At 42.0% G+C, this 26,031-nt stretch overlaps 1 protein-coding gene across 1 annotated transcript in view; it reads left to right on the top strand.

The window, feature by feature from the left end:
• Positions 1-6,131: 6,131 nt before the first annotated feature.
• The window catches only part of LOC110531168 (piezo-type mechanosensitive ion channel component 2), a 33,536-nt gene continuing 13,636 nt past the window's right edge, over positions 6,132-26,031 (top strand). Inside the window, exons 1-24 of the mRNA XM_090185796.1 lie at positions 6,132-6,195; positions 7,177-7,272; positions 11,760-11,861; positions 12,107-12,152; positions 12,248-12,407; positions 12,701-12,914; positions 13,106-13,319; positions 13,901-14,069; positions 14,302-14,394; positions 14,500-14,553; positions 14,690-14,831; positions 15,116-15,180; positions 15,628-15,792; positions 15,960-16,338; positions 16,555-16,736; positions 18,116-18,264; positions 18,758-18,925; positions 19,333-19,374; positions 21,468-21,583; positions 21,775-21,947; positions 22,131-22,307; positions 22,511-22,657; positions 22,925-23,125; positions 23,344-23,548. Of these exons, the coding sequence (XP_090041922.1) occupies positions 6,132-6,195; positions 7,177-7,272; positions 11,760-11,861; positions 12,107-12,152; positions 12,248-12,407; positions 12,701-12,914; positions 13,106-13,319; positions 13,901-14,069; positions 14,302-14,394; positions 14,500-14,553; positions 14,690-14,831; positions 15,116-15,180; positions 15,628-15,792; positions 15,960-16,338; positions 16,555-16,736; positions 18,116-18,264; positions 18,758-18,925; positions 19,333-19,374; positions 21,468-21,583; positions 21,775-21,947; positions 22,131-22,307; positions 22,511-22,657; positions 22,925-23,125; positions 23,344-23,548 (3,523 nt within the window). The remainder of the gene's footprint in view (positions 6,196-7,176; positions 7,273-11,759; positions 11,862-12,106; positions 12,153-12,247; positions 12,408-12,700; positions 12,915-13,105; positions 13,320-13,900; positions 14,070-14,301; positions 14,395-14,499; positions 14,554-14,689; positions 14,832-15,115; positions 15,181-15,627; positions 15,793-15,959; positions 16,339-16,554; positions 16,737-18,115; positions 18,265-18,757; positions 18,926-19,332; positions 19,375-21,467; positions 21,584-21,774; positions 21,948-22,130; positions 22,308-22,510; positions 22,658-22,924; positions 23,126-23,343; positions 23,549-26,031) is intronic.

Here is a 26,031-nt window from a genome sequence, read left to right as displayed (position 1 = left end):
ATATTCATTCCGTTTTTTAATAATGGATTTAATGGTGCTCCGTGGGATGTTCAAAGTTTCAGATTTTTTTTTTATAACCCAACCCTGATCTGTACATCTCCACTTTGTCCCCTGACCTGTTTGGAGAGTTCCTTGGTCTTCGTGGTGCCGCTTGCTTGGTGGTGCCCCTTGCTTAGTGGTGTTGTAGATTCTGGGGCCTTTCAGAACAGGTGTATATATACAGTGAAGTTTGAAGTTTACATACACCTTAGCCAAATACATTTAAACTCAGTTTTTCATAATTCCTGACATTTAATCAGAGTACAAATTCCCTGTCTTAAGTCAGTTATGATCACCACTTCATTTTTTAAATGTGAAATGTCAGAATAATAGTAGAGAGAATGATTTATTTCAGGTTTTATATCTTTCATCACATTCCCAGTGGGTCAGAAGTTTACATACACTCAATTAGTATTTGGTAGCATTGCCTTTAATGCCTTTAAATTGTTTAACTTTGGTCAAACGTTTCGGGTAGCCTCCCACAAGCTTCCCACAATAAGTTGGTGAATTTTGTAGGCCTCCTTTTGTAGGCCTCGCCCACGCCTTTTCAGTTCTGATTTTCTATAGGATGAGGTCAGGGCTTTGTGATGGCCACTCCAATATCTCAACTTTGTTGTCCTTAAGCCATTTTGCCACAACTTTGGAAGTGTGCTTGGGGTCATTGTCCATTTGGAAGTCTCTGTGTTGAGATGTTGCTTCAATATATCCACAAAATTTTCCTGACTCGTGATGCCATCTATTTTGTGAAGTGCATCAGTCCCTCCTGCAGCAAATCACCCCCACAACATGATGCTGCCACCCCCATGCTTTACGGTTGGGATGGTGTTCTTTGGCTTGCAAGCCTCCCCCTTTTTCCTCCAAACATAATGATGGTCATTATGGCCAAACAGTTCTATTTTTATTTTTTCAGACCAGAGGACATTTCTCCAGAAAGTACGATCTTTGTCTTCATGTGCAGTTGCAAACCATAGTCTGGCTTTTTTATGGCGGTTTTTGAGCACTGGCTTCTTCCTTGCTGAGCGGCCTTTCAGGTTATGTCGATATAGGACTCATTTTTACTGTGGATATAGATTATTTTGTACCTGTTTCCTCCAGCATCTTCACAAGGCCCTTTGCTGTTGTTCTGGGATTGATTTGCACTTTTCGCACCAAAGTACGTTCATCTCTAAGAGACAGAACGCGTCTCCTTCCTGAGCGGTATGATGGCTGTGTGGTCTCATGGTGTTTATACTTGCATACTATTGTTTGTACAGATGAACGTGGTACCTTCAGGCATTTGGAAATTGCTCCCAAGAATGAACAAGACTTATGGAGGTCTACAATTTTTTTGGTCTTGGCTGATTTATGTAGATTTTCACATGATGGTAGGCCTTGAAATACATCCACAGGTACACCTCCAATTGACTAAAATAATGTCAATTAGCCTATCAGAAGCTTCTAAAACCATGACATCATTGTCTGGAATCTTCCACACTGTTTAAAGGCACAGTCAACTTTAGTGTATGTAAACTTCTGACCCACTGGAATTGTGATACAGTGAATTATAAGTGAAATAATCTGTCTGTAAACAATTGTTGGAAAAATTACTTGTGTCATGCACATAGTAGATGTCTTAACCGACTTGCCAAAACTATAGTTTGTTAACAAGAAATTTGTGGAGTGGTTGAAAAATGAATTTTAATGACTCCAACCTAAGTGTATGTAAACATCCGACTTCAACTGTATTTAATGCATTAGAACCTTGTTGTAAGTCATGTTTAAATAATGTTTTGTTCATTTCCCTTTCCCTTAAAATAATTGTTTAATGGTGCCATTATGTCTAATAGTCAATGCTACTTACTCTTATTTTTTTTCAACTTTGTCTAAGAATGACTCCTATGTCCCGGGGACAGTTCCCAGCAGTACTATAGCAACCAAGGCATCTGTATGGCCCTTTGGCCTCCTGCTTCCTTCCACATGCACTAATGTCTCTCTCAGTCTACTCACTGCACATTTAACTGCACTGTCAATGAAATATTAGCTGCGTGCTCAGCATGTACTGACAAAATCAATTTAAATCTTCTTCTGAAAGTAATTTAGTGGGATTCTCCTGGGTTGAAGACTTTACCTCCATGCGTTATTGTGATCCGGAGCGGCCACTCAAATACAGTTGATTATGTTACTCTGTAGTTTGGTTTACTACACAATTTTGGTTTCAGCAAGGTAGTTAAGTTCACGGTAAGTGAATAACTAACTCTTGATAAGGTATCACTTGACAAGGTATCTCAGTTAACGGCTCTTGATAAGCTATCTCTTGACTGAAAGATGCTACAGTTTGCTTACTCTATAGCACAATGCGGGTAAGTGATAAATGAAAACCTTACTTTACATGGGAGATATTACGTTTAATAGTAGGATTCTATGGGAGATGAGCACTGTCTATGAAGTGTCTATGTGGTATGGTAACACTGGTGCTGATACATGGAGTACATGCTGCTGCAGACATGTTAATGGCAGACCCACTCTTGCATGCAGCTTTACAGTAAGCATTGGGTCTTGTTCCTATGCCCGGTCCCTGCAATAACTGCAATTATCGATCATTGACTAACAGTGAAATGAATCTCCTTCTGAAGGATATACAGTTCAATTAGTTTCCCCGTAGAGCTTCACAAGTGCTTACAGTATCAACACCATGATGTGTTTACTCTGAAGGGCCTCTAGACCTCCCCTACTAGAGAGTCGGGGTCAGACTTGGACCAGAAATTGGCACTGGTGTTTCTAACGCCACTCGCCCATTTTTCTTTTAAGTCCCCCGATTATTAGCTAAATAATGATAATTTAAAACAAATAAAAATGTAGACAAGCCCACTGAGCTGAAGATGGGCCAGGGTCATTCCACCCGGAAAAACACAAGAAAGAGGTATGACACCCACCATCTCAGATTGTTCTATAATTGTTTCTGTTGTTAGAAAAAAGATGGGATTAGCATTACTGCAACATCACTGTGTTGAAATATAATTTAATCTCTTGAGAAATTAAGCCAATTGATTGCACACCACATTTTCTTCATAGGATTCATATACAGTGGCAAGAAAAAGTATGTGAACCCTTTGGAAATACCTGGATTTCTGCATAAATTGGTTATACCATTTGATCTGATCTTCATCTAGGTCACAACAATAGACAAACACAGTCTGCTTAAACTAATAACACACAGACAATTATAGGTGTTCATGTCTTTATTGAACGTTTACATGTAGTGTGCTGTGTAAACATTCACAGTGCAGGGTGGGAAAAGTATGTGAACCCTTGAATTTAATAACAGGTTGACGTTTTCTATAGTTGCGGATCAGACCTGCACAACGGTCAGGAGGAATTTTGGACCATTCCCCTTTACAAAACTGTTTCAGTTTAGCAATATTGTCTGGTGTGAACTGCTCTCTTGAGGTCATGCCACAGCATCTCAATCGGGTTGAGGTCAGGACTCTGACTGGGCCACTCCAGAAGGCGTATTTTCGTCTGTTGAAGCCATTCCGTTGTTGATTTTGCTTCTGTGTTTTGAGTCGTTGTCCTGTTGCATCACCCAACTTCTGTTGAGCTTCAATTGGCGGACAGATAGCCTAACATTCTCCTGCAAAATGTCTTGATGAACTTGGGAATTCATTTTTCCGTCGATGATAGCAAAGCTGTCCGGGCCCTGAGGCAGCAAAACAGCCTCAAACCATGACGCTCCCTCCACCATACTTTACAGTTGGGATGAGGTTTTGGTGTTGGTGTGCTGTGGCTTTTTTTTATCCACAGAGTGTTGTGTGTTCCCTCCAAACAACTCAACTGTAGTTTCATCTGTCCACAGAATATTTTGCCAGTAGCGCTGTGGAACATCCAGGTGCACTTTTGCAAACTTCAGATGTGCAGCAATGTTTTTTTTGGACAGCAGTGACTTCTTCCGTGTTGTCCTCCCATGAACACCATTCTTGTTTAGTGTTTTATTTATCGTAGACTTCTCAACAGATATGTTCGCATGTTCCAGAGATATCTGTAAGCCTTTAGCTGACACTCTAGGATTCTTCTTAACCTCATTGAGCATTCTGCGCTGTGCTCTTGCAGTCATCTTTGCAGGACGGCCACTTCTATGGAGAGTTGCAACAGTTCTGAACTTTCTCCATTTATAGACAATTTGTCTTAACATGGACTGATGAACATCAAGGCTTTTAGAAATACTTGTGTAACCCTTTCCAGCTTTGTGCAAGTCTACAATTCTTAATCTTAGGTCTTCTGAGATCTCATTTGTTCGAGGCATGGTTCACATCAGGCAATGCTTCTTGTGAATAGCAAACTCAAATTTTGTGAGTGTTTTCTATAGGGCAGGGCAGCTCTAACCAACATCTCCAAACTCGTCTCATTGATTGAACTCCAGGTTAGCGGACTCCTGACTCCAATTAGCTTTTAGAGAAGTCATTAGCCTTGGGGTTCACATACTTTTTCCAACCTACACTGTGAATGTTTAAATTATTTATTCAATGTGGACAAGAAAAATACAATAATTTGTGTGTTATTAGTTTAAGCACACTATGTTTGTCTATTGTTGTGACTTAGATGAAGAACAGATCAAATTTGATGACCCATTTATACAGAAATCCAGGTAATTCCAAAGGGTTCACATACTTTTTCTTGCCACTGTAATATTCAATAAATATAGTACCTAAATTCCGATTTGGACCAAACTTTTTTCTAACAATGAGTTAGACATGAGGAATCGAAAAACATTGTCAAAAACCACACCCACACACCATGCCAGTCCCACACCAACAATGAGTATATAGTATGCAGAGGGGCGGCAGGTAGCCTAGTGGGTAGAATGTTAGGTCAGCAACCGAAAGGTTGCTAGATCAAATCCCCGAGCTGACAAGGTAAACAATCTGTCGTTCTGCTCCTGAACAAACTGAACAAACCCACTGTTTCCAGGCTGTCATTTTAAATAACAATTTGTTCTTATCTGACTTGCCTAGTTAAATATATTTTCTCTATGTTCTCTATGTATGACAAGTATTACGAAGAGGCTCAGGGAATTGTTTCGTCATCATATGTAATGTATTCTGTAAAAATGAATTTGGTGACGTTTTTTCCACAAAGCTTAGAGAAGTTATTCATTGAAGTTGTTAGTTGTTCTGACCACTAGATGGTACTGTTCCATGTGATTTTCCTTATCCCTGAACTCCAGACAATGGTACCAAATGTATCTGATTATTTGAAGGTGCAAGGTGCAAGTTAATTCAATTGAATGACTTGATTAAACGTCTCCCTTAAAAAAACAATGTTTATCTAGATGTGTAGCCTCGTTTCCTGTGTTCCCTCCCACTCCTGCCCGACAGACAATGTGCTGTGTTCACCATACTCATCTGCTGCAGTCACTGGCTCTTAATGGCCTCACAGCCATGAATATTAGATAAACTTTCCCTCGCCAGCAGAAAATGATGATGAGCTGTGATAAAATACACAGGCCGGCCAAGTGCTGAAAAAAACAACCTATAAAAAAACACATCAATGTCCTATATTTTGAGGGTCCATGTTGTTGAACTTGGTCTCTGTATTAGTAACTGACAATACAAACAAATGGCCACAACGTGAAAAAATTGTCTAGCCACCGGCGTGACTAAGTGTGTTTTTGCTCTGCCTAATGACACTGCGGACTCCAAGGCTCTTGGACAACTTCATCGTCAGTCATCTATTGAGATTCCTATGGGAGCCTCCCTCCTTATCGAGGTAATAATTCTGCAGCTGGGACACAGGCCATTACTAAAGCGGGGTGGGGAGTAGGGGGGGGGGGACAGGGGGATAAGAGAGCAAAAGATAAATTAGATAGAGAGGGAGTCACACACATCTGCATCCTAAACCAAGGAACACCATTTGGTTTTCGCTCCTCTTGTCTTGGAACTCTTTCCTTTTGACTTAACCTCTAATTCAGGACCATTCAGGGTCATTCTTTTGGTGTATCACTGTGCCTGGTCTAGAGAGATGGATGTATGAGCGGATGGAAGTTACCTGCAACCACAAGCAGCCCAGAGAGTAGACTGTCTTCAGAGTGCTGGGTGTCTCTCACACGCTGAGGAGACATGGCGGGGGATATTGTGGTGGGGATTCTCTATAACTTAGTATTACCTCTTCTTCTGCTTGCAGGTAAGTTTACCTTTATTTTACTTTGTATTCTTATGGGGCTGGAAAAATGTACAGTAACAATTCAAGTGTCAGTCCCCAATGCAGAAGGACTGTGGATGTGTTAGTTATTGAGGTAATAGTAGTGACTTTTACAGTTACATTGAGAGATTCTGCCTTTTTAAAGTGATCTAATAATATTGCTACAAGCACCATTTTGGATGCTTTCTGGATTTTTTTTTTTTTTTTGAGACATGTTGTTTGGGGGAATATGCAGATTAATCAATTATGTCTTGTTTCCCCTGATGGTAATTCTTTGACTGGACACAGAAATATTGTATATTGTGATCATGCAGTAAGTGAGTAACTTGTGCTGTAAAACTGTAATGGGGAATACAATGTTTAAGTTGTTGAATAGTATGTTTATTGTATTGTAAAATGTAAGAGATATTTTACATGTTAAGGTGTCATTACATTCAGTAAGTATTCAAATTTTCTAGTTCAGAATTAAGTAAAGAAAATCAAGATTTCAAGTAAATTCAATAAGAAAAAAATACAATTAATCGTTCAATTATGCTTTCCTTCATTTGAGTGTTTTGTGTTGGTAAAAGATTGAGAAAGTTAAAACCATGACCCGTGATTTTGTTGTCAGTTTCATTGCCATTGTTGGTCCAAGAAGCCACACTGTTTTTTTTTTTTTAGCTGCTAACTTGTTTACTGTGTGATGGAGTTTTGTTCAGTCCAACACTAATGCATTTTGAATTAGCAGGTGCAATGGATCATAGTATTTTATTACCAACGCCTTTTCTCTTTGATGGATAATACTGTAGGCTATTTGTTTCTAGCAGGTCTTCTTCATCTGTTTTTATTTGGATTTTCAGTAGGACAGACTCAACATAATGAAAAATCTCATAAAATACAGCACAAAGGACAAGAAATGAAAATCATACCTCGATATTATATTCAGATTAACATCAATGTAAAATCATTGTTTTCTCTCCGTAGCGTCATCATTCCGGTACAATGGTCTGTCTGTGGTGTATTTCCTTTTCTTTCTCACCCTTCCCCTGCTGCCAAACCCCTCTCTCACCACCATGAAAGGTAAGACTTCAGAGGAACACCACTGGCTTGGAAATGGCACCCCTACAGTAGTAGACAATAAAGAATAGGGTGGATTTTATTCTAAGCTACAAGGCCCTCTCTGTTTGAATGTTTGCTAATAAACACGGCCCCTGTGTTTTTTCAAAATAGTGTTAATCAAAGCCATGACATTTAATGCTGATGATGTTTGATTTCAGCCATGGAATGTGGGAACTGACGACCACTGATGGTGTGTGTGTGTGTGTGTGTGTGCGCGTGTGATCCATCAACTCATTTTGATCAACATACAACATGTCCATTCTATTTTAGATTGATCAATAAGGTTGCTGAATTAAAGGATTGGTCATGTACTTTGTAAAGGGATGTGGCCTGTATGGTCTTATCTATTATGTATAACCTAGTAATTATATAGTCGAATTAAAAGTTGTGGTGTCAGCTCTTGTAAAATGGTTTTCTTGCATGCTGGACTTTTCTCTTCAATTCCTCGTAGAACCTTATCCATCTCTTCGTCTCGCTAATATGATATCACCCCTGGCTTGAGTGGCCGGGGGATGGTGCAGAGATGATTAAACACATCATGCTGAAGCAGAATTGACCGGCCTTTACTTGGGAGGGCAGAAATGAAGAAAAGCTTTTTAGTAAAAAACATGGCATCAGAAAGAATTCAGACCCCTTCCCTTTTTCCACATTTTGTTACATTACAGCCTTGTTTTAAAATTAATTCAATTTAAAAAATGCCCTCATCAATCTACACACAAAACCCCATAATTACAAAGCATTAACAGGGTTTAAGACATTTTTGCAAATGTGTTATAAGTAAAAAACAGAAATACCTTATTTACAGAAGTATTCAGACCTTTTGCTATGAGACTCGAAATTGAGCTCAGGTGCATCCTGTTTCCATTGATCATCCTTGAGATGTTTCTACAACTTGATTGGAGTCCACCTGTGGTAAATTCAATCGATTGGACATATATTTGGAAAGGCACACATCTGCCTATATATGGTCCCACAGTTGACAGTGCATGTCAGAGCAAACACCAAGCCATGAGGACGAAGGAATTGTCTGTAGAGCTCCGTGACAGGATTGTGTCGAGGCACAGATCTTGGTAAGGGTACCAAAAAATGTCTGCAACATTGAAGGTCCCCAAGAACACAGTGGCATCCATCATTCTTAAATGGAATAAGTTGGAACCACCAAGACTCTTCCTAGAGCTGGCTGAGTCTTATCAGGAAAACTGACCAATCGGAGAAGGGCCTTCGTCAGGGAGGTGACCAAGAACCCGATGGTCACTCTGACAGAGCTCAAGAGTTCCTCTGTGGAGATGAGAGAACCTTCCAGAAGGACAAACATCTCTGCAGCACTCCACCAATCAGGCCTTTATGGTAGAGTGGCCAGACGGAAGCTACTCCTCAGTAAAAGGCACATAAAGGACTGTCAGACCATGAGAAAAAGATCCTCCAATATTGAACTATTTGGCCTGAATGCCAAGCGTCACGTTTGTAGGAAACCTGTAACCATCCCTACCATCCATGGTGGTGGCAGCATCATGCTGTGGAGATGTTTTTCAGCGGCAGGGACTGGGAGACTAGTCAAGATCAAGGGAAAGATGAACGGCGCAAAGTACAGAGAGATCCTTGATGAAAACATGCTTCAGAGCGCTCAGGACCTCAGACTGGGGCGAAGGTTCACCTTCCAACAGGACAAAGACCCTAAGCACACAACCAAGAAAACGCAGAAGTGGCTTTGGAACAAGTCTCTGAATGTCCGTGAGTGGCACAGCCGGAGCCCGGACTTGAACCCGATCGAACATCTCTGGATAGACCTGAAATTAACTGTGCAGCAACACTCCCCATCCAACCTGACAGAGCTTGAGAGGATCTGCAGAGAAGACTGGGAGAAACTCCCCAAATACTGAATACTTACATAAATGCATTTTCGTTTTTTAATTAAAAAAAAACTGCAATAATTTCTACAAACCTGTTTTTGTTTTGTCATTATGGGGTATTGTGTGTAGATTGATGAGGAAAAAACTCTTTCATTTTAGAATAAGGCTGTAATGTAACAAAATGTGAAAAAAGTCAAAGGGTATGAATCTTTTCTGAATGCACTGTAGAACGTTTCAAAATACAGAAAATGTCACATGATGTGTTTTGTATCATATGATGCAAAACACCAGTGATGGAAATAGTACTCATTGTCATACTTGAGTAAAAGTTAAAAAGTTATGTTATATTATGTTATATATGCTATATCAAATTCATTACATTATGCAAACCAGAGGGCATGATTTTCTTGTTTTTAAAATGTACGGACAGACAGAGGCCCACTTCAACACTCAGACGTCATTTACCAAAGCAGTAGTTGTGTTTAGTGAGTCTGACAGACCGGAGGCAGTTGGGATGACAGCAGGTTATATGGATAGGTGTGGGAGTTAGGCCATTTTGCTGTCCTGCCTGAGCATGCGAAACCTAACTATTATTTTGTACATATTTTCTTTAGGAATGTAGTGCAGTAAAAGTAAAAGTTGCAAATACAAATAGTAAAGTAAAGTACCACAAAAAACGATATAGTTACTTTACACCACATCAAATGCATCATACTGTGTCACTTTCTGTATTTTTGTTAAAGTTCCATTGGCTATCTTGAAAACTTGATTGCTGACAGGCAAACCTTTTTTGAGATTATATCGACAGTGAACTAATGGAATACCAAAATATAGTTTTGAGTGGGATTTTCCTTTAAATACAAGTGTTTTCTTTTTGATTAAGTTTGTTCTGATGTTCAGGCGAATCCAGTTCCATGTTGGCTACTTTAGTAGACTCTTGATCACAGAAACTGCTTGTAAGGCACAAAGGGCTCTATTTTCAGGAGGCGCAAGTGTCAAACGCCGGTTAGTTTGCAGTTTCGTCGTGTAAAAACTGGCGCACTTGCATTTTCCACTTCTTATGCCAGGCTCGGCAATTTACCTGTCTAACATTAGCCACTTGCGCTGGTGTGGCAATATTTGAGGTGTGTCCTTAAAAACAACCGCAAACGTGGCATTTTCCTGCAGCGCCAAAGGGACGTTAGAAAACCAACCAAAGCAGGTCTTAACAGTAACGCAGTTGCTCATGGCATAGATTTTGAGAGTAGAAGCGCAGCCGTGATGCACAGTGCGCTTGGAATGAGAGGTGAACCTTTTGCACCGTGAATCTGGTATTAAGCAACATTAAAAAAAAACATTTGCATTTCCCCATTTAATTTAATTAGATATAAAAACCAAATATTAATCAAAGCTGGTTAACAACTTGGCATAGGGGCGTCTTTTTTTTATCCTGGCCATGCATTAGTCAAGTAGCCTATAAATAAAGGGGTTTTAAATGGTCTACTGAGGGTGCCTTGTCCTCGTGCTTTTTATGCTTCACAATTCACATAACTGCATAGTTAATTTCGCTGGTTCAATTAGACAATCCATCCCCATTTTCAAAAAGCACCACTCGTCCGATTATCAAAGACACGCTCCTGCAAACTACTCAGTATAATGCCATATCAACAGCGGATTTTTTTGTTTTAATGTGCCTCGCACATAGGCAGTGAATGATACAATTGACAGGAGCCTAGTATTTTGTATAGACATGCGTGTGCACACACTGCCATGGAACAATAGATGCAATTAATGATATCACGCTTCTGGCCGCATTCTATATAGAACTATTTCTGTTGTTCTAAAAAAAGAGAGCTTGTTTTTCGTTTCATTTGATTAAAAACCAAGCATAAGCCTCTCCCCTCAATTAAGGCGTTTTTTTTTACCAGCCCAACGCATTCGCCAAATAGCAGCCTATCAATAAATGGTTTGTCTCATGAGACTGCTTTGAAATAAATATTAATCACCAAAGCTTTATTAAAATATCAAGTTTGGGAGCAGAAAAACAGTGAGTGGACTTCCCCCTTTTTAATCATAATTTTTTTGAACGTGCGTAAAACCCCCTCCATTTATCCATATGCCCATCATGAAATGATGGGATGAGGGATGAAATGTTGCCGGTGACCCTCATATTTAGAAGCAAAAGTAAGGAGCCTTGTCTTGTGCGAGCCAGACTCATATTTAGCAACATTTATGTTATTTTCCTGCAACATTAGCTTGTTTCCCATTTAATTTGATTAAAAACCTAAATATAATATATATTTCCATATTGAAGCCATGCACAGCTCACTCTCTGTAAGTACAGAGACAAATGGGATCTGCATTGCAGCAGTAGACTCCACCACTATCCTCAGCCATTAAGATAGGGGGAAAATGGAGTAGAAAAAGGCCATAAAAAGTAACAGCCTAATTACATGTAGTGGTCCCCATATGGATGATAACAGTCTGATCTGAATGCTTTGTATGTGTCTTTGACGTGTTGAAAGGAAGAAATATGTTTTGTTTCTCAACAAAAAAAAAAGGAAAATATATTATTTTCGACCTCTGTTAATCTGTGTCTCTGGTCTTGCATTTCTAAAGGAAAAACAGGGAAGTTCCTGCTGCTCATCTGTTCTACCAGCGTGACGTTTCTGGCTCTCCAGTGTTTCATGCAGATCACTTTTGCCTACGTACCTCAGAATGGTAAGATAACACCAGCCTCTATCAGCTCACGAAGCCACTAACAACAGACTACTCAGAGATGCTGCGGAACACCGCCCAAAATAGAGGCCAAAGAAGTTTGTTTACGCATTTCAATACACGGAGAGTATGATGAACGTCTGACTTACTCATTCAATGAACATTTGATGAGGGTGGATGTTGCTTTGGCATTTTGCTGAACCGACTAAACTTGATCTTCTGTCTGAAATATTTCTGTTGTTCAACAGAGAACGAATATTGGGAAAATGTTCTCTACCATTTGGGCATTGTACGGTAGGGCCACATTTTGTTGACTTTTTTAAAGCAGACTTTGGTGGTGTTTCTAATGCAGGTGTTGTTCATCAGATTGTCTTGTGTTCTGTCCCCAGGTTCAGTTTGGTGGATGCAGGGAACACTTTGCGTCTCTTAGCCCCTGATCTGGGGCTCTTCCTGTCTGGGCTCTTCATACTCTGCCTGGTCAGGAAGCTGCTGTGCCCCGCGCCACAACTTAATGTCCACGAGAACTGCATCAAACATTCTGACCCTGAGGTATCCACATGGCCAATTTCATCTGCCACTTTTGTTCAATTCACAGCATAGTTTTACCATGATTGTTTTACCTGAGAGCTTTAGAAAAGTACATCATACATGGTGATATGTTGTAAAGGATTTCAAGAATGTGAAGGTAGGGTGCCTCACCTTCTCACGCAGTATGTCAGCACCTCTACTCTAGTGGTTTGAGCATGGTCCTCCTTCAGCTTAAATCTGTTAGAAAGTCAAATAGTGTTATGAAACAACACCAACTTCTTGTCCACCAAACTTGTGCTCTTTTGACAAAGCAGGATGTGGAGATGTCCGACTCAGAGTCTGAAGTCGAAAGTGATGTCACAGATGGCTCGTCCTGTGACAGCTCAGATGAAATCACAGCGGCGCCGGTAACCCCTCCTCAGTTTGTCCAGAAGTTTATTGCATTTGCCCTTGGACTGCGCCTCTTGCTGTCCGCCATCATGAACACAGCAGGGAAAGTAGTGGTCACCATACTACTGGGGCTGGCAGGTACATCTCAAAGGGCTGCCACTTTGGACTCTCATGTACTTGTCTTGCATGCCAGACTTAAAGTCTTGCATTGGCTCAGCATTCTCTGCTGTCCAACTCAGCCAAAATAAGACACATTTACTATCTGCTCCCGCACGGTACTATAATCTTCTCTTTTCTCCCCTTGACTGGTCCTCTTTCCCCTGTACCAGGCATCGCCCTACCCTCCCTGACTTCGGCAGTGTATTTCGGGACATTCCTGGGCCTGGTGTGGTGGTGGGTGTTTCTCCGCTCCCTCAGCCTGCTGTTTTTCAGTACCCTCTGCGTGATGATGGCTATATTCAGCGCTGGTCACCTGCTGTGCCTCTACCTGTACCAGCTTCCCCTGGCCCAACAGATCGTACCCCCACAGGACATCTACGCCAGGTAGGGTCACGGGACCAGGATGTAGCAACGCTGGACACTGGCTGGATGCTGACTGTGCAGATACACACTGTCCTTTTAACCATATTGGTTTGCTGGCTGAAAAACAGATTGTATTTATTCACACTTGTCGAAATAACAAATAATTACACACTCTATTACACTGGACACAGGCATATACAAATTATTGTTAATTAAATGTCATAAACTAATACATGCCCGTCTTCCAATTTCAGTATATACTTGATCTATCTACTGTGAATGTTGTTTGTATACCAATCTGGTCTATCCAGAACTAAAGTCTTGCGTAATTAGTCAGATGCTCGATTAAGTTCTGAGTCTATATGTAGTAAGAGAAGAGATCGGAACCGGAACAAAGAGCAAACGAGTCTATGGGCCAAATGTCCACTCCCCTTCCAAAATTTGAAAGATCCTAACGCCTGGGAAATCGTGATTTGTCCGAAGCACCGGAACTAATACCGCTCGTTATCTCACGCATTCCGTTGTATCGTGAGAGATCTACGGTCCCATTTTTGTTTACGTGGTCTGTCCCAAGAGATTAATCGCCCTCTGGTTTTGTTCAGGCTGTTTGGTATGACAGCGTTCATCCGGACCAATGAGACTGAGCCATACAGTCTGGGTCTGCAGGCAGATGTCAGCTGGCCTGTCTTCATCAACCCCATGGTGCTGCTGCTCCTCTATTACACAATGGTGGCTTTGCTGCACAAGTGGGTCTACATCCCCGAAGAAGAGGTACTTTACCTAGACTGAGACTCTAATGCAACTAAGACCTTCATAGTGAATAGCTGCATCTGAAGTTGAACCCTATTCCCTATATAGTGCACTACTGTAAATGGGGCAGGGCTCTATATAGTGAATAGGGTGCCATGTCAGACGCTGTCAATGTCTTGTGGATTAAATCAAACTTTGCTGGTTTATCCTTTGTTGGAAGTGCTAAGTGTGTCAGCCTGTGTATTTCTGCTAGGATACTCTGGTGAAGTCTGAGAGTCCAGTAGAAATCCCAGAGGATCCCCCCAGCTTCTCCAAGATCTTATTCATCTCAGGAGACAGACTGGAGGTCTTGAAATCTACTACAGTTCTATTTTTCTTCTACATTCTCCTGTAGTTTTACCATCATGATTTTCTACAGATTTCTGGAACAATTGTGTTTTTTATTTTGCAGCTACTGACCAGTACGGATGAGGAAACTTACATGCCAGATGAGGAGGTGCAGGAGGTACATTCTGCTCTCCCAATGTGTTGTCATAACTACCTTAACGGGACGTTACATGTCTGGTTAGACACCGTACATTCGGTGCGCATCACTTTTCTTCAAAGCCAAAATTCCTAAGCACACTGTTTTTCCTCTGCAGCCAATGGTCTTACTGATGAGCAGCTCATGGCATGATCTGAGAGGTCAGGAGATGGGGTTACTGCTGGGAGGGCCAGGGGCAGGGTATGCAAACTGCTACCCTCCACCACAATATGAAGGAATAGACTTGTCACCCTCACAAGGTATGTACCTGCCAGCCTTGCCAATGTCCAAGTCAAATCTACTCCAGGGTCCATTATTTGGTAGAATTACCACAATGTTCGGTTATAGACGAAAGGTTGGACTTATGGGAAGTCATTTTTTTTATCCACCTGGATATTTTGATCTTACCCAGTCATGAATATATGGTAGGAATTGAATATTAAATACATTTTCATCACTAGTGTAGAAACTGATACAACATATCCTTAAAATATGACAATTATATGGTATAACAACTCCATCTTCTGCTGTTTTCCTCTCTCAGAGTCGGAGGAGGTTGAAGAGAAGGAGAGGAGGAGTGATGTGTCTATGAGGGAGGGGAGGAGTGAGGTGTCTATGAGGGAGGGGAGGAGTGAGGTGTCTATGAGGGAGGGGAGGAGTGAGGTGTCTATGAGGGAGGGGAAGAGTGAGGTGTCTATGAGGGAGGGGAGGAGTGAGGTGTCTATGAGGGAGGGGAGGAGTGAGGTGTCTATGAGGGAGGGGAGGAGTGAGGTGTCTATGAGGGAGGGGTGGAGTGAGGTGTCTATGGGGGAGGGGATGAGTGAGGTGTCTATGAGGGAGGGGATGAGTGAGGTGTATATGAGGGAGGGGATGAGTGAGGTGTCTATGAGGGAGGGGCTGAGTGAGGTGTCTATGGGGGAGGGGATGAGTGAGGTGTCTATGAGGGAGGGGAGGAGTGCGGTGTCTATGAGGGAGGGGAGGAGTGAGGTGTCTATGAGGGAGGGGAGGAGTGAGGTGTCTATGAGGGCGGGGGGGAGTGAGGTGTCTATGAGGGAGGGGAGGAGTGAGGTGTCTATGAGCGAGGGGATGAGTGAGGTGTCTATGAGGGAGGGGATGAGTGAGGTGTCTATGAGCGAGGAAGAGAATGGCCCCAGTGGACTGGCTGTGTTTGGCCTGTTCATCATGAAGCACAGCTACATCAGCGCACTCATCATCATGATGGTAAACCACTTCCTTTCCACGACGCTATTAAAGTTTTGGTGTAGACATTAGTCATTCAACAATTAACTCTAACTGAATAGAGCTACGTTACCTTCACATTACCTTGCAATCTTTAAACATGAACATAAGATGTGTGGCATGCCTCCTGTATTCCTTCAACCACTCAGGTGTGGAGCATCACCTATAACAGCTGGCTGACGTTCGCCCTGCTGGTGTGGTCGTGTGTGATCTGGATGATGCGTGACCGTCGGCGCTACGCCATGATGAGCGCTCCCTTCCTGGCGGTGTACGGCACCTTGCTGTTGCTGCTCGCCTTCCTGAGCGGCCTGAGGCTGCGGCGGGATGAGCTGTACCCTGGCCTGCCACATGCCATGCTGGTGGACTTTGACATGGCCATCTACCCAGCACCCTGCATCCACCTGGGAGGCAAGGTGTTGTACACCTTCAGCTTTTGGCTGCTGTTCCGGCAACAACAGAAGGAGAAACAGGAAGAGCAGGATCTCAAGGAGTCTGACGAGTCTCTGGAAGAAGTGAAAGTACTCCCATGTATGGACTCCTCTCTTTATATGCACCCTTTATGGCTTTACATTGATAAAGTCACGTTCTCGAATTCAGTTCCGATGCATTAGAAATGGATGTGATATTATTCCTAGGTGTTTATAACAAGCTTCACTTAACAGTGCTCTCTAACTCATAGGTGTTTGAACCTTGGCCCAGGTACGGTGGTGACATGTTCTACATTGTGCTCCTCCTCTCCCTCAGCGGAGGAAGGTGAAACCTCTCCCATAATGGAGATGCTGGGTTCAGCGGTCAAGGGAACCCTGGTGAAGTACTGGATCCTGTTCTGCTGCTCCATGTTCTTTGTGGTCAGCTTCTCCGGGAAGGTGATGGTCTACAAGATCCTCTACATCGTGCTGTTCCTCTTCTGTGTCGTCCTCTACCAGGTGGGCCTCATATATATGACTCCTAGATAGTATTGTGGTGTACGTTAGTGGTGATGTGTACGCTGCACATGATATGCAATGTACAGTACAACTTTACTGTCCGTGTTCCAGGGAACAGCGGATGTTACTGAACTCCTCCAGATTGCACACATCTCAGGGTGGCCGGTTAGGCTCGCAGTTAAGAGCGTTGGGCCCGTAACCGAAAGGTCGAATCCCCGAGCCGACAGGTGATACATCCGCCGTTGTGCCCTTGAGCAAGGAACTTAACCCCTTAGCTCCTGTAAGTCGCTCTGGATAAAAGTGTGCGCGGTAAATCACATGGTAAATCACACATACGAGACGTTATAAACAGTCGGATGTTTTTCAGAAGGGAAGGGAGAGAGAAACAAATGTACTCTGTGAAAGATACGATTGTGTCAAACAAACAATCATAGTGGCTGTGGAATAGTTTCGTTCAAATAGCTGTATTGGTGGGTTTACCCGAAATATTAATCCGACTCTGACTATGCAACTATCTTATCACTGACCTCACTATCGGTATGACACATTTACCGCCCGGCCTTACGGCCAAGACCTCAACAACAGCCAAAGGCTCTAAACTCTTATCAATAGAGCTTCCGTTATGAATATTGATCCGACCTCGTAAACACAGACACAAAACATTTCCGCGGCCATTTTCCTGGTTTCCCTCCCCGTCTGGTATTTCCGCTGACCTTTCAGCGCTGACCACTTACCTAATGGCCGAGCTACGACCTCACAGCACGCACACTGTCAGAAAGCCAATATGAACCTGACGTTTATCAGTGCCAGCAGCACCGCTGTTTCACACACTGTCTGACTGAGGGGAAATAAACAGCAATTGAGTAAAAGACGTAGGTGTTCTTGCGTAAACAAATGTTGAATTTGAAATGAACATTTCAAGACACTGATGATAGATGGGCTCCCGAGTGGCGCAGCGGTCTAAGGCACTGCATCTCAGTGCTTGAGGCGTCACCACAGACACCCTGGTTCGGAATCCAGGCTGTGTCACGACCGGCTGTGGTTGGGCGGCGCACAATTGTGTCGTCCGGGTTCGGCCGGTGTAGGCTGTCATTGTAAATCAGAATTTGTTCTTAACTGACTTGCCTAGCTAAATAAAAAATAGATGATTGTGAAAAGGCAACTTGTTTTGTGGTCGCCTGTTGTCATATGAAATTTGTAACATATTGTACTGTACCTTTGATTATTGGTATACCAAAAATCCTGGGGAGCAATATTAACAGTAAAATACGTTATTTTATAAAGATCAACCTAACCCTCTGATTTCCCTCGATTACTAGACACATTTCATAGTGATTTGACCTGATTAGCATCATGGGATCTATGTTACCATTCCTCAGATCCGTTGTGACGTGTGGAGGCGAGTGCTGAAGTACTTCTGGGCGGTGGTGGTGGGCTACTCCATGGTGGTCCTGATTGCCATCTACATGTACCAGTTCAAGACTGTCTCTGGCCTGTTCAGACAGATCATGGGCATGTCTGAGGAAGGGTGAGTGGGCATGGTGGCACTGTGGCCAACCCTGTACATTCACAATACTGCTTATGCCTCCATATTGTTGTAGTCATCCCAAGACTTTGATGTACTACATTGTTAATTGATTGATTGATTCATTGGCGCAAAATTACTCATATCTTATACCCTATGTCTAGAATTCTCCCTGGTGGTCCATGGCTAAGGAACATTTGCGTTTCACAGTGTCTTTGCATACTCTGACTGAGTTATTCTTATACAGATGTAGTAGGATCTTCATTTTATCACTATTTTGTTGCTGCGATTTTTCCTGCACAGCAGGAAATGCAAACTTTTAGTTTTAAAAAGGATTATTTTAAGTTTGTCAGACTTGACTTTAAAGAAAAATTTATCAACCCCTGTCCACATAATCCACATAAGAATTCACATTTGCTGCTGTAGCAAACTGGCTCAAAATGAAGATCCTACATTTGTTCGCTCAGTGCTGTCCCTGTCCCGCTCTGTCCTCTAGTCTGCGTGATCTCGGGTTGGAGCAATATGATACTGTGGAGCTGTTTGCTCGGATCCTCCTCCCTGCAGCCTTCCTATTGGCCTGCATCCTGCAGCTACACTACTTCAACCAGGACTTCCTGGATCTCACCAACCTGGACAACGTACCTGTCCACCACGGACCAACCAGGTGGGACAGCTTACCTGATCGCAACCACTGGGATAATGTGCTTTATATCAGGGAGGAGGGAAATATTAGTCCATTGAAGTGTTTCTTTCGTGTCAACTGGTATTTTTAGAGACATACATTTTCTTAATAAAAAAAAATATGTACAATGGCGGTGGAGGCTGCTGAGGGGAGGACCGGTATCAAACCGCTCCAGCCATTAGCACGAGCCCGTCCTCCCCAATTAAGTCGCCACCAACCTCCTGTGCTGCAGAGAGATATTGAACATTTTGATCTGATTGGTCCCCAAAAAAATGGCGTAATACTTGCTGGGGTGTTCTTTCCTTTTTTGGGGGGGGAATGGGTCTGTCATTCTTCTCATCTCCTCTATGTTGTTGTGTCTCATCCGTTCTGTCCATCTCTTCACCCAGAGAGGAGGAGCTGAGGAACTCCGTCAATGTGATAGCTGACATGTAAGAGCCGTATTTTTGTCTCCGTGGACGGCATGCTTCACACAGTGGATTGCTCCGAGTTTGAGTCATCTTAAACAACCGCAGTTAGGCAAAAGCAAAGCAAGGAGTGTAAAAATAGGTTCCTCTCATGGTATGATAACACGTCGGCGCCGTTATACGGCGAAAGCAGCACCCTTTGAGCGTGCAGATGTATCATTTCATTCCATCCGTCCGTCATGAATTCGGAGTCATTGGATTTCTACCACTGTAAGTGCAGTGTTTAACTGGTGTTTGTTTTTCCTCAGAATGAAAGAAAACGTTGAAAAGTTACAGAAACGGTACGTTCGTCAAACACTTTCTTCCTCTACGTGGATGAAAACAGACCATGTATTGCATCATATACAGTGCCTTGCGAAAGTATTCGGCCCCCTTGAACTTTGCGACCTTTTGCCACATTTCAGGCTTCAAACATAAAGATATAAAACTGTATTTTTTTGTGAAGAATCAACAACAAGTGGGACACAATCATGAAGTGGAACGACATTTATTGGATATTTCAAACTTTTTAACAAATCAAAAACTGAAAAATTGGGCGTAAAAAATTATTCAGACCCTTTACTTTCAGTGCAGCAAACTCTCTCCAGAAGTTCAGTGAGGATCTCTGAATGATCCAATGTTGACCTAAATGACTAATGATGATAAATACAATCCACCTGTGTGTAATCAAGTCTCCGTATAAATGCACCTGCACTGTGATAGTCTCAGAGGTCCGTTAAAAGCGCAGAGAGCATCATGAAGAACAAGGAACACACCAGGCAGGTCCGAGATACTGTTGTGAAGAAGTTTAAAGCCGGATTTGGATACAAAAATATTTCCCAAGCTTTAAACATCCCAAGGAGCACTGTGCAAGCGATAATATTGAAATGGAAGGAGTATCAGACCACTGCAAATCTACCATGACCTGGCCGTCCCTCTAAACTTTCAGCTCATACAAGGAGAAGACTGATCAGAGATGCAGCCAAGAGGCCCATGATCACTCTGGATGAACTGCAGAGATCTACAGCTGAGGTGGGAGACTCTGTCCATAGGACAACAATCAGTCGTATATTGCACAAATCTGGCCTTTATGGAAGAGTGGCAAGAAGAAAGCCATTTCTTAAAGATATCCATAAAAAGTGTCGTTTAAAGTTTGCCACAAGCCACCTGGGAGACACACCAAACATGTGGAAGAAGGTGCTCTGGTCAGATGAAACCAAAATGGAACTTTTTGGCAACAATGCAAAACGTTATGTTTGATGTAAAAGCAACACAGCTCATCACCCTGAACACACCATCCCCACTGTCAAACATGGTGGTGGCAGCATCATGGTTTGGGCCTGCTTTTCTTCAGCAGGGACAGGGAAGATGGTTAAAATTGATGTGAAGATGGATGGAGCCAAATACAGGACCATTCTGGAAGAAAACCTGATGGAGTCTGCAAAAGACCTGAGACTGGGATGGAGATTTGTCTTCCAACAAGACAATGATCCAAAACATAAAGCAAAATCTACAATGGAATGGTTCAAAAATAAACATATCCAGGTGTTAGAATGGCCAAGTCAAAGTCCAGACCTGAATCCAATCGAGAATCTGTGGAAAGAACTGAAAACTGCTGTTCACAAATGCTCTCCATCCAACCTCACTGAGCTCGAGCTGTTTTGCAAGGAGGAATGGGAAAAAATTTCAGTCTCTCGATGTGCAAAACTGATAGAGACGTACCCCAAGCGACTTACAGCTGTAATCGCAGCAAAAGGTGGCGCTACAAAGTATTAACTTAAGGGGGCTGAATCATTTTGCACGCCCAATTTTTCAGTTTTTGATTTGTTAAAAAAGTTTGAAATATCCAATAAATGTCATTCCACTTCATGATTGTGTCCCACTTGTTGTTGATTCTTCACAAAAAAATACAGTTTTATATCTTTATGTTTGAAGCCTGAAATGTGGCAAAAGGTCACAAAGTTCAAGGGGGCCGAATACTTTCGCAAGGCACTGTATATATATATAATGTTGTCTTACCGTATAATGTATTAAAATGACTACATCCACGATGGACTTGCCTACCCTCTTTCTGCTAGGATGGCGAAGGAGCAGAGCGAGCAGACGAGTGGGGAGTCGGAACGTGTGGGGAGTCAGGACACGTTGGATAATGATGGACTGTCTGCCTCATCAGAGAAACCTGAGGAGGAGCAGGGTGTGTGCCACTGAGACGCTGAGTTTCCGATTCGAATTTATTGTACGAACAGTACATTTTAACAGTACAACGACAGTACAAGCAAAACACGCCACATAAACAAAAGTCTGGGAAATCTAGCACAGCATTTCAGATCTCATTTCTGACCTTATATCTGACCTTGAGTCTGATGTCCTTTTTGTGTCTGCCAGTTCCCCCAGAGGAGCGTCTGACCCAGTGGGGGTTGATTGTGGACCGGGCCAGCCTGCTGCTGTTCCAGGCTCTGGCTCTCTTCCAGCGGGCTCAGGAGATGGGCTGGAGGCTGCTGGAGGTTCACAGCCTCAAGATTGTTTCCACTGGCATCATCTGGGTGTCCCTACAAGAGGTCAGATGTCTTTATGTGACCCTTGAACTCCACATTCTCATTGTACCGTGACTCCATTTATAGCACCTTCTATATTGTATTTACTGCATTTACACTGCCCTGATTTTCACCACCTAATATGTTATGCAGTGCAGGGCGTCTGCACAAAATGTTTGTTTTCTTTCTTTTTTCTTTGTGCCGAAGGTGTCCCTGATGAACTTCATGTTCCTGGTTCTGTGGACCTTCGCCCTGCCCTTCCCCCGGCTCCGCCCCATCGCCTCCAGTGTGTCCTCGGTCTGGGCCTGTGTCATGGTGGTGTGTAAGATGCTGTACCAGCTCAAGGTCATCAAACCTCTGGAGTACTCCTCCAACTGCACCGCCGTGAGTTCACTTACCACTAGCATGCGAAACACTGACCAAATATTCACTAGTTATTCCACAGGCACAGCAATATATACTCAGTCATGGTTGGCTCCCAAGGGGATTATGTCGTCGTTTAGATACAATGGACTGTGTGTGCGTGTGCCATGCTTGCGTACGTGTGACTATCTACGTTCACAGTAGTATGTGTCTCTGTGTGTCAGAGCCTGGTGTCAGCTAACGGGACAGGGCTGGAGGGGAACATGGCAGAGCTGCTGAGGAGGTCTGTGCTGTATGTGAAGCCTGTTGACCCAGCTATATGGTGTGGAGCCCTGCGCAAGTGTGAAGACAGGATCCTGCCCTGTCTCAGCGTAAGACAAGCTTCTTACTTGGTGTCCGTGGTTATTCAGTAATATCGACGTCATTTGTCAATCCTGCCATGCACTGTATAACCATGAAATGAATTGAAAGAGAGATTTTGAGACATATGCATATTAATAACAGATTCATGCATATCGGTAAATACGGCACATGTAAATGAATATCCTCTCTATTATTAGCGTGGTAGCTTCATTGATCTGTGGTTCTATAGTTCAGTGGTCTGAGTGTTCTTCGGTTGTGTTTTTCTTTGACGTCAGAACCACCTGACGGTGCTGGGGCTGCTGGTGTTTGAGGTGACGGTCTCTCGACACCAGCTCTACTACCGCCTTCACAACAACCTCAAGGTCCCCACCTTCAGCATTATCTTCCAGGGCATCACACGCCAGCACCTGGACCATGGCATCCTGCCCTGCATCAAGTACTTCGTCAACTACTTCTTCTACAAGTTTGGCCTGGAGGTAGAGTAGCTCCAACCGATTCTTGGGGCTGAAATATCCTATTTTACGGTTGACTTCCATTTGAGATTTGTATGACCTTTGCAGTGCTTTAATTTGAAATGCGGCTTCTGAAGTTATCTATAGTCGTCTTTGCTGTTAATCTGTATGTTTTCATTTTTGTAGTGTCATCACGGCACGGTGGTTGTATAGCTCTTTGAGATGGTCCTCCTGTCCCTCAGGTGTGCTTTGTGGTGGCGGTGAATGTGATTGGCCAGCGGATGGATTTCTACTCGCTGCTGCACGCCTGTGCCCTGATGGCCGTTCTGTCACGACGACGCAGGAAGGCCATGGGGGAGGTGTGGCCTAAGTACTGCTGCTTCACTGCAGGACTCATGGTGCTGCAGTACCTGCTCTGTATCGGCATCCCTCCCGCTCTCTGTGTCGGTAAGGAGAGATATGCTAAATGACGCTGGCAAAATGACACTGACATCACATGCATTTCAGGTGCTGAGGGAAGGTTAGAACATGTATTTTTCCGGACGTCGAAAATATGTACGTCGAAAATACGTATTTTCCCGGACATTGAAAATAAGTCGCAAATGGATGTTGACTAGACGTCTTTTCAGGACATCGAAAATGAGTATTTTACGGACGTCAAAGAGACATCTTATGGGGACGTTGAAAATATAAATTACAGACGTTGAAAATATAAATTACAGATGTTGAAAATATAAATTACAGATGTTGAAAATATAAATTACAGACGTTGAAAATATAAATTACAGATGTTGAAAATATAAATTACAGACGTTGAAAATATAAATTACAGATGTTGAAAATATAAATTACAGATGTTGAAAATATAAATTACAGACGTTGAAAATATAAATTACAGATGTTGAAAATATAAATTACAGACGTTGAAAATATAAATTACAGATGTTGAAAATATAAATTACAGATGTTGAAAATATAAATTACAGATGTTGAAAATATAAATTACAGACGTTGAAAATATAAATTACAGATGTTGAAAATATAAATTACAGACGTTGAAAATATAAATTACAGACGTTGAAAATATAAATTACAGACGTTGAAAATATAAATTACAGATGTTGAAAATATAAATTACAGATGTTGAAAATATAAATTACAGACGTTGAAAATATAAATTACAGATGTTGAAAATATAAATTACAGACGTTGAAAATATAAATTACAGATGTTGAAAATATAAATTACAGACGTTGAAAATATAAATTACAGATGTTGAAAATATAAATTACAGATGTTGAAAATATAAATTACAGATGTTGAAAATATAAATTACAGATGTTGAAAATATAAATTACAGACGTTGAAAATATAAATTACAGACGTTGAAAATATAAATTACAGATGTTGAAAATATAAATGACAGACGTTGAAAATATAAATTACAGATGTTGAAAATATAAATTACAGATGTTGAAAATATAAATTACAGACGTTGAAAATATAAATTACAGACGTTGAAAATATAAATTACAGACGTTGAAAATATAAATTACAGACGTTGAAAATATAAATTACAGACGTTGAAAATATAAATTACAGACGTTGAAAATATAAATTACAGACGTTGAAATTTATTTTAATTCAATTTTTCTCTCACACACGATTGCATATTACATAGGCCTTAAACCAGAGTAACTTTCGGGGACAGTATCTACAAAGTGACTTAGGGTAGGAGTGTTGATCTAGGATCTGTCCATACAATCTTATTCATTATGATCTAAAAGACTAAACTTATCCTAGATCAGCATTCCTACTCTGAAACTCCTTATGGAACAAAAATATAAATGCAACATGCAACAATTTCAAAGATTTTAATGAGTTACAGTTCATATAACGAAATCAGTCAATTTAAATAAATCCCTTAGGACCTAATCTATGGATTTCACATGACTGGCAAGACATACATGCATCTGTCGGTCACAGATACCTTAAAAAAAAGGTAGGGGTGTGAATCAGAAAACCAGTCAGTATCTGGTGTGACCACCATTTGCCTCATCTCCTTCACATTGAGTTGATCAGTCTGTTAAATGGTGGCCTGTGGAATGTTGTACCACTCTTCTTCCATGGCTGTGCAAAGTTGCTGGATATTGGCTTGAACTGAAACATGCTGTCGTACACATCAATCCAGAGCATCCCAAACATGATCAATGGGTGACATGTCAGGTGAGTATGCAGGCCATGATAGAACTGGGACATTTTCAGCTTCCAGGAATTGTGTATAGGTCACATGGGGCCATAAATTATTATGTTGAAACATGAGGTGATGGCGGTGGATGAATGGCCCAACAATGAGCCTCAGGAACTCGTCACCATGGGGCATTCAAATTGCCATCGATAAAATGCAATTGTGTTTGTTGTCCGTAGTTTATGCCTGCCCATATCATAATCCCACAGTCACCATGGGGCACTCTGTTCACAAAGTTGACATCAGCAAACTGCTTGCCCACACAATGCTATACACGCTGTCTGTGGTTGTGAGGCCGGTTGGATGTACTACCAAATTCTGTAAAACGACATTGGAGGCGGCTAATGGTAGATAATTAACTGTCAACAGCTCTGGTGGACATTCCTGCAGTCAGCATGCCAATTGCCCGCACCCTCAAAGCTTGAGACATTTGTGGCATTGTGTTGTATGACAAAACTGCACATTTTAGTGGCCTTTTATTTTCTCAAATACAAGGTGAACCTGTGTAATGATCCTGCCATTTAATCAGCATCTTGATATGCCACACCTGTCAGGTGGATGGATTATCTTGGCAAAAGAGAAATGCTTACTAACAGGGATGCAAATAAATGTGTGCCCAACATTTTAGAGAAATAAGCTTTTTGTGCTTATGGAACATTTCTGTGATCTTTTATTTCATCTC

The sequence above is a fragment of the Oncorhynchus mykiss genome, chromosome 9, assembly GCF_057628025.1.
Source record: "Oncorhynchus mykiss isolate SJ-2025 chromosome 9, ASM5762802v1, whole genome shotgun sequence".
Classification (NCBI taxonomy): Eukaryota; Metazoa; Chordata; class Actinopteri; order Salmoniformes; family Salmonidae; genus Oncorhynchus; species Oncorhynchus mykiss.
Note: the sequence above shows the minus strand (reverse complement) of the source record. Positions and strands in the feature narration are given on the sequence as shown.